The following is a 13386-nucleotide window of genomic DNA, read 5'->3' as shown; positions in this document are numbered from 1 at the left end:
ATTAATTGAATAAAATTCATTTAGGGCACCAGAGACGATGGACCAGCCAGAGCAGCGGGCTTGAAAGCCGGCGACATTATAATTTGGTGCAACGGCCAGCGTCTCACTGATCTTCCGTTCGAAAGAGCCATCGAGGTAATGAGAAGCTCCGCCGTTCTCGACCTCATAGTGCAACGACCCACGCCGAATCACCTTTACGACTGCCCTGAACCATTATGGACCCGTGGCTCGAGCGGTTACGATTCTGAAACGTCGAGTATGGCTGCAGCCAGCCCACAGCCGCAGAATCCTTCTTACTCGCCGCAGCATCATCACGACCCTAGAATGCATCATCGATACCCTCGCGATGACGTTTGCAACCGAAATGGAAGGTTAGTAAGACGAAGAGCAAATGGTATTTGTGAAAAACTCGAACACTCAAAAGTCTATATGATATGGAAAAATATACGAAATATGTAAAGTAAAGCGATCCTCTCGTTAACATTTAGAAAGCAAAAGAAATCTCTATGTAGATTTCGTTCCTGCAATGCAAACATCTATATGGTCTACTTATGTCATTTTATTCCTCTAACGTTAGGTAATTGATTGCGTAGATTACAAAACCAAAACAAATAGGCAGAGTAATATATACAGAATCAGAAATTTGTTTCACTTTCCCGTCTAATCAAGATAAATGCCTTGCAATGGTAAAGAAGTGTCTGTAATTAGTTACGTGCATAACTCTGATGTAACGTTTAAACGACCATATTGTAACACGATTATTATGCCATAGCCTGAACCGTTGTACGTAATTACAATTAACAAGGACCAGCTAAACTGTTCTTTGCCATAGAATCGGGCTAGATACAGTAGCTCGCGCCGTTTATGGCATTGGATAAGTCTCTCTCTCTCTCTTTTGTTACCGGCCGTTATCATGTGGCATCGACGAATTTGCACCAAGGAGAAAGTCGGTCTATTAATAGGACAGTCGGTGATAACGATCGTAGCACCGGGGAACAGGACGAATTCCTGACCGCCTCATAAACGTTCATCCTGTTCTTAACCCTCGTTCCTTTACGTCTTGCTTCCTCACGATGTTGTATAATTGGAATTAGAAAGTAGTACCGTTTGATGCAAAAATTACTGGTAACACGTGACCGTGAATATTGCAGGATTTGTTGCCCGCTTGCCCTGTCCACCAGCAGCTGCAGCTCCGCGGAATGGGCTCACGTGGATCAGGTACGAATTCTTATTCAAAAAATGGATCGTAATTTTTATGAAAAATTTAAAAATGCTGAAGAGCGATACTCGTTCGATTGAAAAATAGAGAGACGCTAAGCGACGGTAATTGATTGGTTCGCAGGCTCAGGAATGGTCTCGAAGACCAAATAACACCACGGTGATCCGTATCAATCAGAGCCAGAACCAAAACCACAGGTTCGTAGGTGCACCAGGTCGTCCGAACTCGCGTGGTAATTACGAAGATGATATCGATAACGAGCCTCTGTACGATCCTGTGGCACCAAGAATCGATTACGAAGTCCACGATTTCGACGCTAATCCGAGAGACGAAGCGAATCGTCGTTTGGCTTATCGAAGGGACAATATGCGGCAACAGGACGTCATTTACGATGGTCCAGCCGATGATATGCCTCCCTATCATGGATCCAAAGTGAGTTACTCTTGTGTTAATAGGTATTGTTCTTCTAATATCTAGCGCTCACTCTTTGATAATTAACGAGTATTCGATCAGCGCTTTCTACCTCCGAGTCTTCTCATAATCATCGCGATTATCTTGATCGAATTAACGTAATGATCAGTGTATAGTAGCCTAGAGCCATCGACGCGGCTTAATTAAAAAGAGAAACGATCGTAGAGGTACGGTGATTGTACGTTCGAACGTTGGACTGAGAGGACTCTTGTTAAACTTTTGTCACAGGAAAATGGCACACAGGACGGAGATAGGAAAACGATAACGACCGTGGAGATTCACCAAACTGTATGCCCACCAGCACCGCCGCCACCTCTTCCTTATAAATGGTCCGGAGGTACGTTAAAATAATTCGAGAAAATACACGTAAGATCTATCGATACGACACATACGGCAAATCGTCATTTTTCTATCGTTAGAAAATTCCTGAAGCAAAAGTGTCATTGATACACGCGGTTTCTCGTTTCGATCTCGTACCGAAGATACTTTTAAAACGTTAAAAGTCTTTTTCTTGCTTGAAACAAAGGCGAGATTGTGACATGAAAAAGTCAAGAATCGCAGTAGCGTCAAACGCTGACACTTTCTAAATAAGAAACAGCGTTCTAAATTATTAAGATCCTTTCGTAATACCTCGCAATACTTCGGACTTTAACAACACGTGTTAAAGTCAACTTCTAAAACGCGTATCATAAAGTAACGTGAAATGCGTTTCTATCCTTACAGACACGAAGCCAATGAACGCGAAGGGTATGCAAATGGGTAGCACAATGTCTATGGGCAGTACAGGCTCGACGGAAACGGAGTCGAGCCTCGAGTCTTCCTGCAGCAAGGACTCCGCTTCGACTTCTTCGTCCTTATCGACGTCCTCCTGCGAGCCACCGTCGACAGTTTCGTTCGGCTCGATCACTGCCACCTCGACCGGGACCAATAAAACCAATGACACCGCGGCCACCGCGGCCACCGCAACGCCCCGCAATTGCGCCACAAGGACATCGCCGATAGCCTGCACCGATCTAAGCACTGCCATCACTCAGGAATTGCAGAGGCGGGCGCAGCAGGTAGGAGAGCCGCGACTTTTCCTCTTCGCGAAACCTATACACCGCTTGGATCGCATTACCTGCTTGTTTATGCGCATTACCGGGCGTGTTACCGGAATTTGGATTTTTATATCGACCGATTCTCCGTGGAGATTCTTTGGATTTTTCTCGCCTTCGGAGTCTTTGTGGCGAGAGTGGCGCCTATCTGGCGCGGCAATATTTTTGTTGTTTCAATTGGAATTTAGATCACCGTTCAATGCCGGTATTATTTTATAAACGTGGCATTTTTCTTGCGACCGATGACTCATATTGCACATGCGATCTTATCGGATCGAAGATTAAAATAATTATGTCAAACAGGTAACAATAAACAATAAAGAAGTCTGATTATTTCACGATTATAAATTTCGATATAAAGTAAGTAAATAATGCATGCTTAGTAAATAATTTACTTTTGTCGTATAGCAACAAAAATTGTAATAATCAACAAGCTATATTATATGGAAATTTATACTTGTGTCTCTATTTTAGTATGGGTAATTTTTTTTACACTTTGCGATATCTCGTGCGTCATCTGCAAAGATAATTGTTTTCTTCCCAATAGATAAGATTTTGGTTCTTTCAACGTGTCTCCATGGTGGCGATAATAGTAACATTAGTAAGGTTTCATTCATCATAAGGGACGTTCTGTTCCTTGGACAACCGAGTTACGCATGTAGATTCCTTATCGTCGACAAATCGCTTATCACTCGTTCCGTCTAACTCGATCGAGACTTTCTCACAGTGTGACTAATTCTGCATCGATCAAATATTGCGTCACGAAATATTGATTACCGATGGTATATTTATAGGCGATCGTGATGTGTGAGCGTATTTAATGCATCGTCTCTTTCAGAGGAACATGAACAACGCCGCGAAAATGGAAGCAGGAAAGGAGAAAACTGCGGAGCCGCGGAAGCCACAAAACCCGGAAGCTCTGAGGGCGCAAGAACAGAAAGTTACGCACGATAAGGTAGTCAATATTTGTGATCTTACACAAACTGCGATAAGAGCAACGTTCCGTTAATCTTTGTTCGATTTTTCTTAAATCTACATGTCGTGGCATGATATAACATAAACGTCGAAATTGGTTCAAGTGTACGATCCAAGACAATAGGATTCCGATGAATTCAACGATCTTTTACCGCGCGACATTTGAACTTTAACTAGACTCCGTCGAATTGCAGGATACCAGTGCATTCATAACGTCGCTGTACTCGTAAGTTGAGCATTCGTATCACGCGTTCACTTGCCTCGTACGAGAGCCTGATTCTCGTATCGCGAACACCCACACGATTCCTCCCGTGACATCCTAACTCTTGTCAGTCACACTTAACAGGCGAAAAGTTCATTCACTGGCTACGTCGTAAAACGTTGAAATTGAAATTACGACCGGTTGATCTCTCGTTCGATGGGTGAACGATCTAATCTCGTAAAAATCTAATCGGTGTTAGATCGGCGATGAAAACGAAACGATTCGACCAAGGATTGTTTTTCTCGATAGATAAAGGAGAAACGCTCGTTAATAGGTGCAGAAGAAATAAAAGGAGCGATTAATACGCCGTGCAGATACTGAAAAGCGTTTGTACGTCGATAACGAGTAGAGAGCCAGCCTAATTAAAAATTACAGCGCGATGTTGCAAACGATCGAACTTTCGTAGATGAGCGTTCGAACGACGATTCACAGACGCGCAGCTCGCTCGTACGCGTTTCGCGAGTTCAGTTTGCGACCGAACGCGCATTGAGCGCGCCGTAAATTTTACCGTGTGACCTCTTTGTTCTCGATCGATTAAGTTCGGTGCTTAATCCTCGGTCAGAGGAATAATATTAATAATAAAGGAACAGTAAAGACGCGATAACACACGTATTAAATTGTTTACAGCTAATGGAGGAGTTCAAGCGTGCCCATCGAAAGATGTTCAACAGCGCTCAGCAAAAAGTTCATTTCTCCGATCAGGCGCCGGAGCAGGTAAGAAAACGATAAGCTTATCTTTGCGGTACATGAACGATCTACTTGTATACTTGAATACGTGATTTTCCTTGATTTATCTAATAACCTCGTGATATTTGCGTGAACGTGACTGTTTTGTTTCTTTTATTGCGATAATTAGAATATATCTTATGGCAACATCTACTATACCTTAGTTACATACTTTTTCGAACGATTTCGTTTCTGATATTATTAATTGAATGGCAAAGGAAGATTTAAGATAATTAAGTGACCGGTGTAAAAGAAGTAAAAGTAGAAGAAAAATTGTATAGATGGAGAAATTTCTTTTTTATTAAAGTTTCTATTATAATCGTACGCGTAATGCACGCCGTTCAAGTACAACGTTTAGTACTTTCACCGTTTCCTTTCTTCGACGAGGAAGACGTTACAGCTTCTGATTACACGAAAAGACTTCAAGTCTAGAATAAAATTTCTCGGTTGCGATCGCGAACTAATCAAAGGAAGGGGGAGCAGGGAGGACGATACTCCTCGTACGTATCGCACGATGGAAAGAGCGGAACTAAGGATATACACGTATGCGGTTAATTAAAAATCCTATTAGCCACTCTTGGAAATGAATTCGCGATGGAAATGTATGTATCTCGGCGATATACTTGTAATACGCTGCTTGGCAACCGAGCGTGGAAATTAAATATTGATACAAAAAGAAGGCGGTAACCGGGGGAAGTTTGGAGAAAAATACGCGGAACAAAGCAAATAACGTGGTTTCGGGGCATATTCTTCCAATTCTCGAGGCGATACGCTATACCGTGCTCTCTTGCGTCGTTTTTAATTACACAACCTTCTTCCCGAAGATCTGCCAAAGTAAATAGATAACGAGTCTCAAGATTACGAAGACTTCGCAGCCAGTCATTGTCTGCACGAGTCTCGAAACACACTGAACGTGTGTGCAGCGCAATACGCTCAGCTGCACCTGAATTTATGTACAAGCTGCGTTTATTAACTGTTATACACTCGCGTATCGTTCGAACTGACGACCGGCGGCGATATAGAGACCGATCTTCCTCTCTTACAGTCACGTAAGTCTCACCGTTCTGTTCTCAGTCCGGCTGAATCTGCCGCGCGATACGAACACTGGATCCGTACTAGTCGTTTCGCGGCCGGGCAATACTAAATCACGCCCTTAATTGAATCGCGGTTAGCTAATTAAGCCTGACAACTGATTACGATACGATAGAAGTATTCGTGCGGGGGAACCAGCTAGTGCTTTCTAAATCGGCTTTGTTCGCTGCAACGATTCCGCTAATTAACGATCTACTAATCGACCGATCATCGATTGTCCTCTACAACAATTTCTCTGTAGAAAGACTCGAGTGAATTATTACTACCTCGCGACGTTTCTGCGCTTCCTAGAAACGCGTGAATTATCGTAGAATCGATGACTCATTACATAATCGACTTATCGGCGGGTGATCGGTGCTGTTAAACGGACGTTCGACGGTAGCGGAACAGTCGATCGTTGGTTGCCGGCTCGTTCGAACACAAGTGGACGCGATCGTCTGTCGCAAGGATTTTTCCTTATGTTGGTCGACGTTGCACGTTGATTTCCTTCGAATTGCAACGTGTAAAATAATAGAGCTTACATAAGAGCGCGAGTTACGCTCGTGACTGTTTTCAACCGACTCGAATCGTGGCGTGCGATTGGTTTCAAGGTGGCCACTGCGGAACACCGCGAAATGCGGTTCGCTTGTGATTAACGAAAAAGCGGTGCCGCACTTGGCGTTACGCCGCAGCTGGTAATTCGCGTGGACGCGCGTAATTCGCGAAAAGTACCGACGACGACGACAACGAAGATTAGTTCTCGTCGCGACCTCGAGTTCCACGACCGTGTGCGAGTGCTCTTCGAAAGGCTGTTCGTTAACGGAGTCGGAAGTGATTTACAAAAAGACGGTTGAAATTGAACCGTTATGCGCCGCTGCCACGGCTGTTGCTACTAGCGAAGGAAAGTTAATCGAAGGAAAAATGCTAGGCTTTTGAAACCGAAGACATGAACGGTTTGCTGAGCAACGGTGAACGGAGGAGTCGCGTGTTGGTTACTATTACGCCTTACAATGTTAGTTATCAAGTTTATCTGACCGATTAGCATTGAATCTACATTTTTGTACGAAGAATCGTCTAGAATACCTAAAGTGGAAAAAATTAAATATATACGTTCATAATCTTAACTAAATTCCGAAACAACCTTCGGTAGATTGAATAGATTAAAACATAGTATCTATAAAATTAAATATGTATCGTTCGACTTCTTTTTGCGCTGTATAAATTCCTAAATTTGTCATTGCTTATCTTAATCTCATTAAACTGTCACCAGGAGCAAGAAAAAAGGGTATTGAACACGTCGACAGTGCCGACAAACAATATACCGCCGGCACCTCCAGCACCACCAGCACCTCCAGCACCTCCGGCGCCTGTAGCGCCTGTAGCGCCTCCAGCACCACCGGCTCCACCCCCGCTTCCTCTTCTTTCGAAGACCAAAAGCGCCGAGGATTCCGTGGAGATGCAAAGCATAGAGTCGTTTAAGTTGAAAGAGGCTCCAAACCCAGTGATTCCAAAGCCACCGCCAACTTACTTCCCCATACAAAATAATTCTACGGTCACGTCGAACGGAAGTCCTCGACACGGTACCGGAAACAAGCCACAAGTGAATGGAAAGGAAACGTCGCCGAGTCCCGTGCCGGAAATGACAAAAGCAGCCGTATCTCCGGCAGCTGCAAACGCACCGAACTTGAAACCAGCCCCTGGAAAAGTCGCCATTAGGATAGGCGCCTACGAAGGGGAAGCTAAACAACCGTCTAAGCTCGACTTCCTGTCGCAGCAGTCTCGATCAGATAGAAACGGCACGGATGAATTGGCGAATGGGCCAGTGGTGTCGAGATTGCAGAACGAATTGGCTGCAACGTTACAAAGATCGAACTTAAGAAGAAAGACTGACGGGGTGAGTGGAATTTTTGTTTTATCAATTTCGAAAGGTAGACGAAGGTCGAAACATGTAAAATGTCATTATGTCGTTTGGCTGATAAGCGCGATGCTTAGTGTAGGTAGTCAATTAAGTCGCCAGCCACAAAACAACAGACGATAAAGGTACAAATTACGTTAATTGCACGTTTGACGTTAACAGATGTGATTACAAAGCGACGAAGAACACGTTAAAGAAACGTGAAGTGGAGCAAACTTCGTAAAAACAATTGTTCGTTTTGTTTCAGGAGGCACAGCCAAGTATTAAGCCAATCCCTGAAAACACAGTGGTGTCCAACAACGAGACAACGAACTCGGAACCGGGAAAGTTGCCACAGAGCAACGTCGAGAAGCTCGCGTCCGCTCTCAACAACAAAGTCACCATCAAAGTGAACCCCGAACATAATAACCGATAAAGAGTTAGCTTCCGTTCATAAAAGAAAAAAAGCAAAAAAAAGAAAAAAAAAAAGAAAAAGTCGAAACGAACCGTTTTAGGAGTCCACCATGTACCTCTGCCACTTTGTACATTTTTGCACGCTCTTTGAACTTACATCGACTTTTTATTCTAGATGAAAGAGCGCTCCCCCTATTGGTGAGCTTCTTTTTTACGTCTTTTACCTGTATGTCTTTTTTTATATGTTATTTATTATCGTATTATAGCGTCTAAGGAATAAGAAACGGCTAAAGTACCCTTAATTAACCGAAATGACAGGCGCCGCGACACCTTTTACCACGTAGGCCCGAGTCTTTAAACAGAGTTCCCTCCGTCGCCGACTAATGTACAGGTCGTGAGACTCGATGGAGTCGTCGAACTGAAAAATAAAGACGATAATACCTAATGGAACTAGATCGTTTCTACATTTTTTTTCCCCCTAGTAAAATAATCCTATTACTATATAAAAATGATAAAAACAGTAAAACCTCGATTGTCCAGACATTGGTCAGAGAAAGACACGATCATTCGCAAAAAGGAATACAAAAACATGCCTGTTTCACTATGCAAATAGAATGTAATTGGTTCAAATATTCATTAGTTCAGATAACCAAGGTTTTATTGTGGCTGAACGTTGATAATCTTCCGATTACTCCACTTTTATACAACTTCAAGCTTCCGATTCTATTGGTCTATCGGAATTTGGCACAATTACAAACTCCCCCTGACAGAAATTACGTCGTGATAACAGATTCGTTCAGAAGTGATTAACCTCTTGTGAACGAAGTCGTACTAATCGGACATCCTTTCAAGAAAACGTAAAGGCCGTGCTGAATCTCGTAGATGACTCGTTTAAACAATTCTACCTTTTGCGTTCTTTTAAAAAAAAATTCGGCTCTATGCAACCAGCATGTAAAACCAGATCTCGTCATCGAACGAGAAACTTGGAGCAAGAACAGAACAGAATTCAAAAGTTATTGGCTTCCGAGTACTCTGATTTCTCCGACGTCATCCTCGTGGAATCTCCGTTTGCCGAAACCACCAGAAACGGTCATGGAATTCGACAAGTTTCACTTGGTCTCACGCCATCCAAGTTAATCGTGGCTGCTGACGTGTTCAAAGGAAACTCGCGGTTTTTCTGTCCGCGCACCCTCGATCCTACCATCGAGAGCTTCGAACTGATTTCTCTATATCCTCTACGATGCGTTAGTCTGAGCGTGTTCAACAGGAGACATCGCAAAACCCTGAAGGCAAGGTAGAAATTTACTGAAAAATAAAAAGTCATGAAATAGAGATGCTCGATACAAATGAACTGCTTTCACAACTTTCTCTACTTTTCCTAACGAGATGATACTTATTAAATAGCGCTTTGACCGCTACTAATATCATTAGATTCATCGATGGAAGAGTAAGCTATTACGAACTCGGCGGTATACAAGGAAGAAACATTTTCTGGAAGAAATGGTGCGAGCAAGTCGAAAGTTTGCTGGCAAACAAGACAAACGGAAGCTCGTTATCGGAAACGACCGCTGCAAGTTCAGCGAGCAGCTCGACTTTATACATCCTTTCTTCGGAGATCGAGCTTCGCAATGATCTCAGAAAAGATGGAAGAAGAGCAGTGTGCAGGTGATTCTTTCGTTACTTGATGTTTATCCATTTGTAAGAAATCTTCATTGTAATACATTCTATAATTGGATACAGAATATGGACTCACTATGGAGGCGCCGGTGATTATACACCTGCAACATGGCGTCATAAGGACTTATACCTCGGACCATCCTACAGCGAGCTGGTAGACGGTCAGTACACACCTGTTCCTATAAGATTCGCCGGCGCCAGTTTGGAAGACATTAAGGCCGAATTAAAAGATTTTTCTCCGAGCAAGATCGAGAAAGGGTCTCGTAGCTGGCCTACGTGTCGTTGCTTCGCAGAGAGACGCAAGAACGATGGTCTTTGCGACGTACTGTTTGTCAGAGATCACAATCGCAAATATTACAATAAGACCAAATTCTACGCGACCTGTCAGACTTGTCCTCGTAATTTGCAAGCCAAGATCTTCGAAGACAAAGTCAGGGAGAAACGGAACGTTTGGTACAACGAAGCGTTCGCGAAAGAAGAAGAGTCGAGGAGTCAGAAGAAATGTCTCGCGCGAAGGATATCTCGATTTGGTTTTGGAGTTCCAGAGAAGTGTCATTCAGGGTTGGTTCTGGGCCCAATCCAAACGGATCCCGAGTGCTTCCCTTTGCAATTCACCGTGCAAAATATTTACGTCCTCATGGAGAATGCTGTGAAGGTGTGGGAGGGCAAAGAAAGAGGTGAAAGAGGCGAGTCCTTGAAACATTGCAAACATTTTAGGAGATACGGTCTCTGTACTGCACCCCATTTTCTTTACGCCCTTGGTCCCTGGTCGGTACAACCTGGAGAACGTACTACTCTTCAAGGTCGACGATCTTTCAGTCTGGTCACTATTCGTCGACAGCCCGTCGAGTCGGAACTGAAACTTCCTGTATCTCGTCGACAATTGGCAGCTAGTATTTCGTATACCGAACTTCAGTCTGGTAGATTTGGGTCGATCGGGACTACTGCGAAGGGACGAGTTGTGTTATTTTGGACACCAGAATACTGGTACCGACCCAGACCTGCTTCCGCCGCTTACAGGTAGTAACTAAAGAAAATATTGAATTAGAAAATCCATCTTATCAACACGCTTACCGCGAGGTCTATATCAGATGCCTCTGCGCTCACGCGGTTCGTATTATTTTAAATTAAAATGGATAATAAGATACATAATGAATTTTGTACTATTATTAGAGACCACGAATTTTTATGCATTTATGCAAAAATACATAAAATGTGCAAAGTAGAGTACTCGTCGTGGTATTTGATAAGCGAAACAAATTTTGTACTTAAGTTCCACTTCCTTGGTCATATCTACAAAGATATAAATTTTCATAAATATCCACAGTCATGTGTATTTTATGTATTCATCATACGACAATTAGCGACGTCACGGGACGAAAAGCCTTTTATCGGTCACCGGTGATCGTCATCGCGTTGAACGTGTTAATTGTATTATATAGGGAGTATATATTATATAGGGAGTATGTATTGTATTATACAGGGAGCTGAGACTGCACTTGAACCATCTGAGAAATTTTCGCCAGGAGAAGGAACGGCCGACCAGGAGGAAGTTGTTTAGGAGAAGAAAAAAGTGTCAGTGCGAAGATGATTCTACCATTGCTCCTGAGGAAAAACCCAGTTTCCTAGAACGAATCTTCTCTGGAAATGGATCCAAGAGAAGGCAGAAATTCGAAAACCAGGAAAATAATACTACTGTTCAATTAAGAAGATTATTGAGAATGGACTTCAGAATAACAATTTGGGATATAAACAGCGACATTTTGGCGACGCAGCTAACGCTCATAGATCGCGACCTCTTCGTCCGAATTCCCGCCGAGGAGATCGAGATCTTGGTCTTTCAAAGGAGCTCCAGGAACGCGCCTAATTTAGCAGCGTGGATAGCATTCAGTCATCGCGTTTCTTGTCTAATTGGCAGTGAAATTTTGGGCGTGAGAAAATTACCCATGAGAAGTAGAATTGTCGCGAGACTCGTGAACGCTGCCAAAAAGTGCCTCGCTATGGGGAATTTTCACTCGTGCAGATCGATTTTGGCGGGATTGCAGTCGCCTCCGATTTTCAGATTGCGAACTACATGGGATTACTTACGTATTCATCATGCGAATAGGTACATACACGCCAACATCGTGTACCTAAATAATTATCTTACTTTGTTACAAACACTTCTGTCTGTTCAATTAAATGTTTTGATGATTTAGATACGAAGTTATGGAAAGACTTTGCAAGATTTACAAGAACCCGTGTGCTTTATCATACCGACGATCTTGGGCTAAAGTTGAAAAGAATCGACCTTGCATGCCGCACGTGGGTGACCTTTTGCTGAGACTTCTGCAATTAAATAATGCGAAATGCCATCAACAAGACAATAGTATTATCCATACGAATGATAGAATAAACCCCTCAAAGGATTTAGCTGCAACGTCTAACAGAAATAAGGATGTATCATTGGAAAGTAATCCGGACCTGAAACAAAAGCAAGGCTGTAGCAAGAATTTCCTCAATTCCGTTTTAAACAGGATAAAATATAAAAGGAATCAAAATACGATTTACGAGGAAAAGACAGATTTAACGTGGACGACGAGGCAACAGGATTTAGCGTGGAAATATTTCTATCGTTGGTACAACGCTGTTTTAAAGAGTAAAATTCGTATCACAGAGCAGAAGAGATTAAGGGATATGGATCCAAGGATGAAACGCGTGATCGAAGTTGCGACTTGGTTGTCGGATTGTCAGAAACGAGCTCAAGGATACGAATATCCGGTGCATTCGTTCACGAAGGAATTTTTATTGAAGAATCGATATAGGGAGGATCGGGAAAACTTCTTTATTAGTTTAAAATTGGAACCGGCAATGATAACTTGAACAAAAAAGATTAAAACGTCTAGCAGTTTATTGTCAATAATAAAAAGGGAAGACGAATAAGAAAAGGAGTTTTTCAGTGAATTAATATCACTCGAGTACTCATTTAATCTGAGTCGAGGTAGAATTGTAAATACGTTAAAAAAAAAAAAGTTACATAAAATTTTTATAGACGGTAGTAATTGTTAAGTCTTCCATATGAGTGGTCGAAGATTTCAGTGCAATTTAAGTACTCCTCGGACAATTCATCGGCATGATTAATCTCGTCATCATCAATCAGGGGTATGGTGTATGCTATAATACAAAGATGGATTAAATAAAAAGAATAAGAGAAAGAAGAAGAACGAGAAAGTAAATCAAAACGTAAAAGAATTGTAGGAATTAACTAAATTTACATATATAGATATAGAGAGAGAGAAAGAGAGAGAGAGAGAGAGAGAGAAAGAGAGAGAGAAATATATACATTTTATATACATAGCTTACTGATACAATATATCTACATGTGCTTTGTACTTACATATTTATATTATACTATCGTTTTAATAAAAATTTCAAATCCACTTATACATACATATAGTCGAACCAATTATTCAAATGTTTCTCTAACAATTGTCATAAGTTTGAAAAATTGAACAATTGCAACAATATAAACAATATTTCTGAATTATGTTCTTTTTATTCTGAATATAATCATATATATGTATATTGTATCCTGAATATAATG

General features: G+C 42.1%; 2 protein-coding genes across 3 annotated transcripts in view; both read left to right on the top strand.

The window, feature by feature from the left end:
- Window positions 1-8576, top strand: part of LOC117206689 — a 37346-nt gene extending 28770 nt beyond the window's left edge. The window contains exons 6-15 of one of the 2 annotated variants that reach the window (XR_004487422.1): window positions 25-371; window positions 1152-1218; window positions 1343-1651; window positions 1919-2027; window positions 2414-2748; window positions 3623-3739; window positions 4649-4735; window positions 7089-7712; window positions 7981-8324; window positions 8393-8576. Coding sequence is in view for 1 of the 2 variants with exons in the window: in XM_033446238.1 (XP_033302129.1) it covers window positions 25-371; window positions 1152-1218; window positions 1343-1651; window positions 1919-2027; window positions 2414-2748; window positions 3623-3739; window positions 4649-4735; window positions 7089-7712; window positions 7981-8148 (2163 nt within the window). In the remaining variant the exon portion in view is untranslated. Of the gene's footprint in view, window positions 1-24; window positions 372-1151; window positions 1219-1342; window positions 1652-1918; window positions 2028-2413; window positions 2749-3622; window positions 3740-4648; window positions 4736-7088; window positions 7713-7980 lie in introns of both variants that reach the window. The other variant, XM_033446238.1, reaches the window with a different exon arrangement.
- A 100-nt stretch (window positions 8577-8676) lies between these two features.
- Window positions 8677-13326, top strand: LOC117206694. The gene is made up of 5 exons (XM_033446244.1): window positions 8677-9420; window positions 9558-9791; window positions 9867-10823; window positions 11287-11910; window positions 12002-13326. Exons 1-5 carry the CDS (start codon window positions 9065-9067, stop codon window positions 12663-12665), a joined length of 2835 nt encoding a protein of 944 aa, XP_033302135.1. The 5' UTR covers window positions 8677-9064; the 3' UTR covers window positions 12666-13326.
- Window positions 13327-13386: the final 60 nt, after the last annotated feature.

This window comes from Bombus bifarius, unplaced genomic scaffold (genome assembly GCF_011952205.1).
Source record: "Bombus bifarius isolate JDL3187 unplaced genomic scaffold, Bbif_JDL3187 scf7180000008008, whole genome shotgun sequence".
Lineage (NCBI taxonomy): Eukaryota > Metazoa > Arthropoda > Insecta > Hymenoptera > Apidae > Bombus > Bombus bifarius.
Note: the sequence above shows the minus strand (reverse complement) of the source record. Positions and strands in the feature narration are given on the sequence as shown.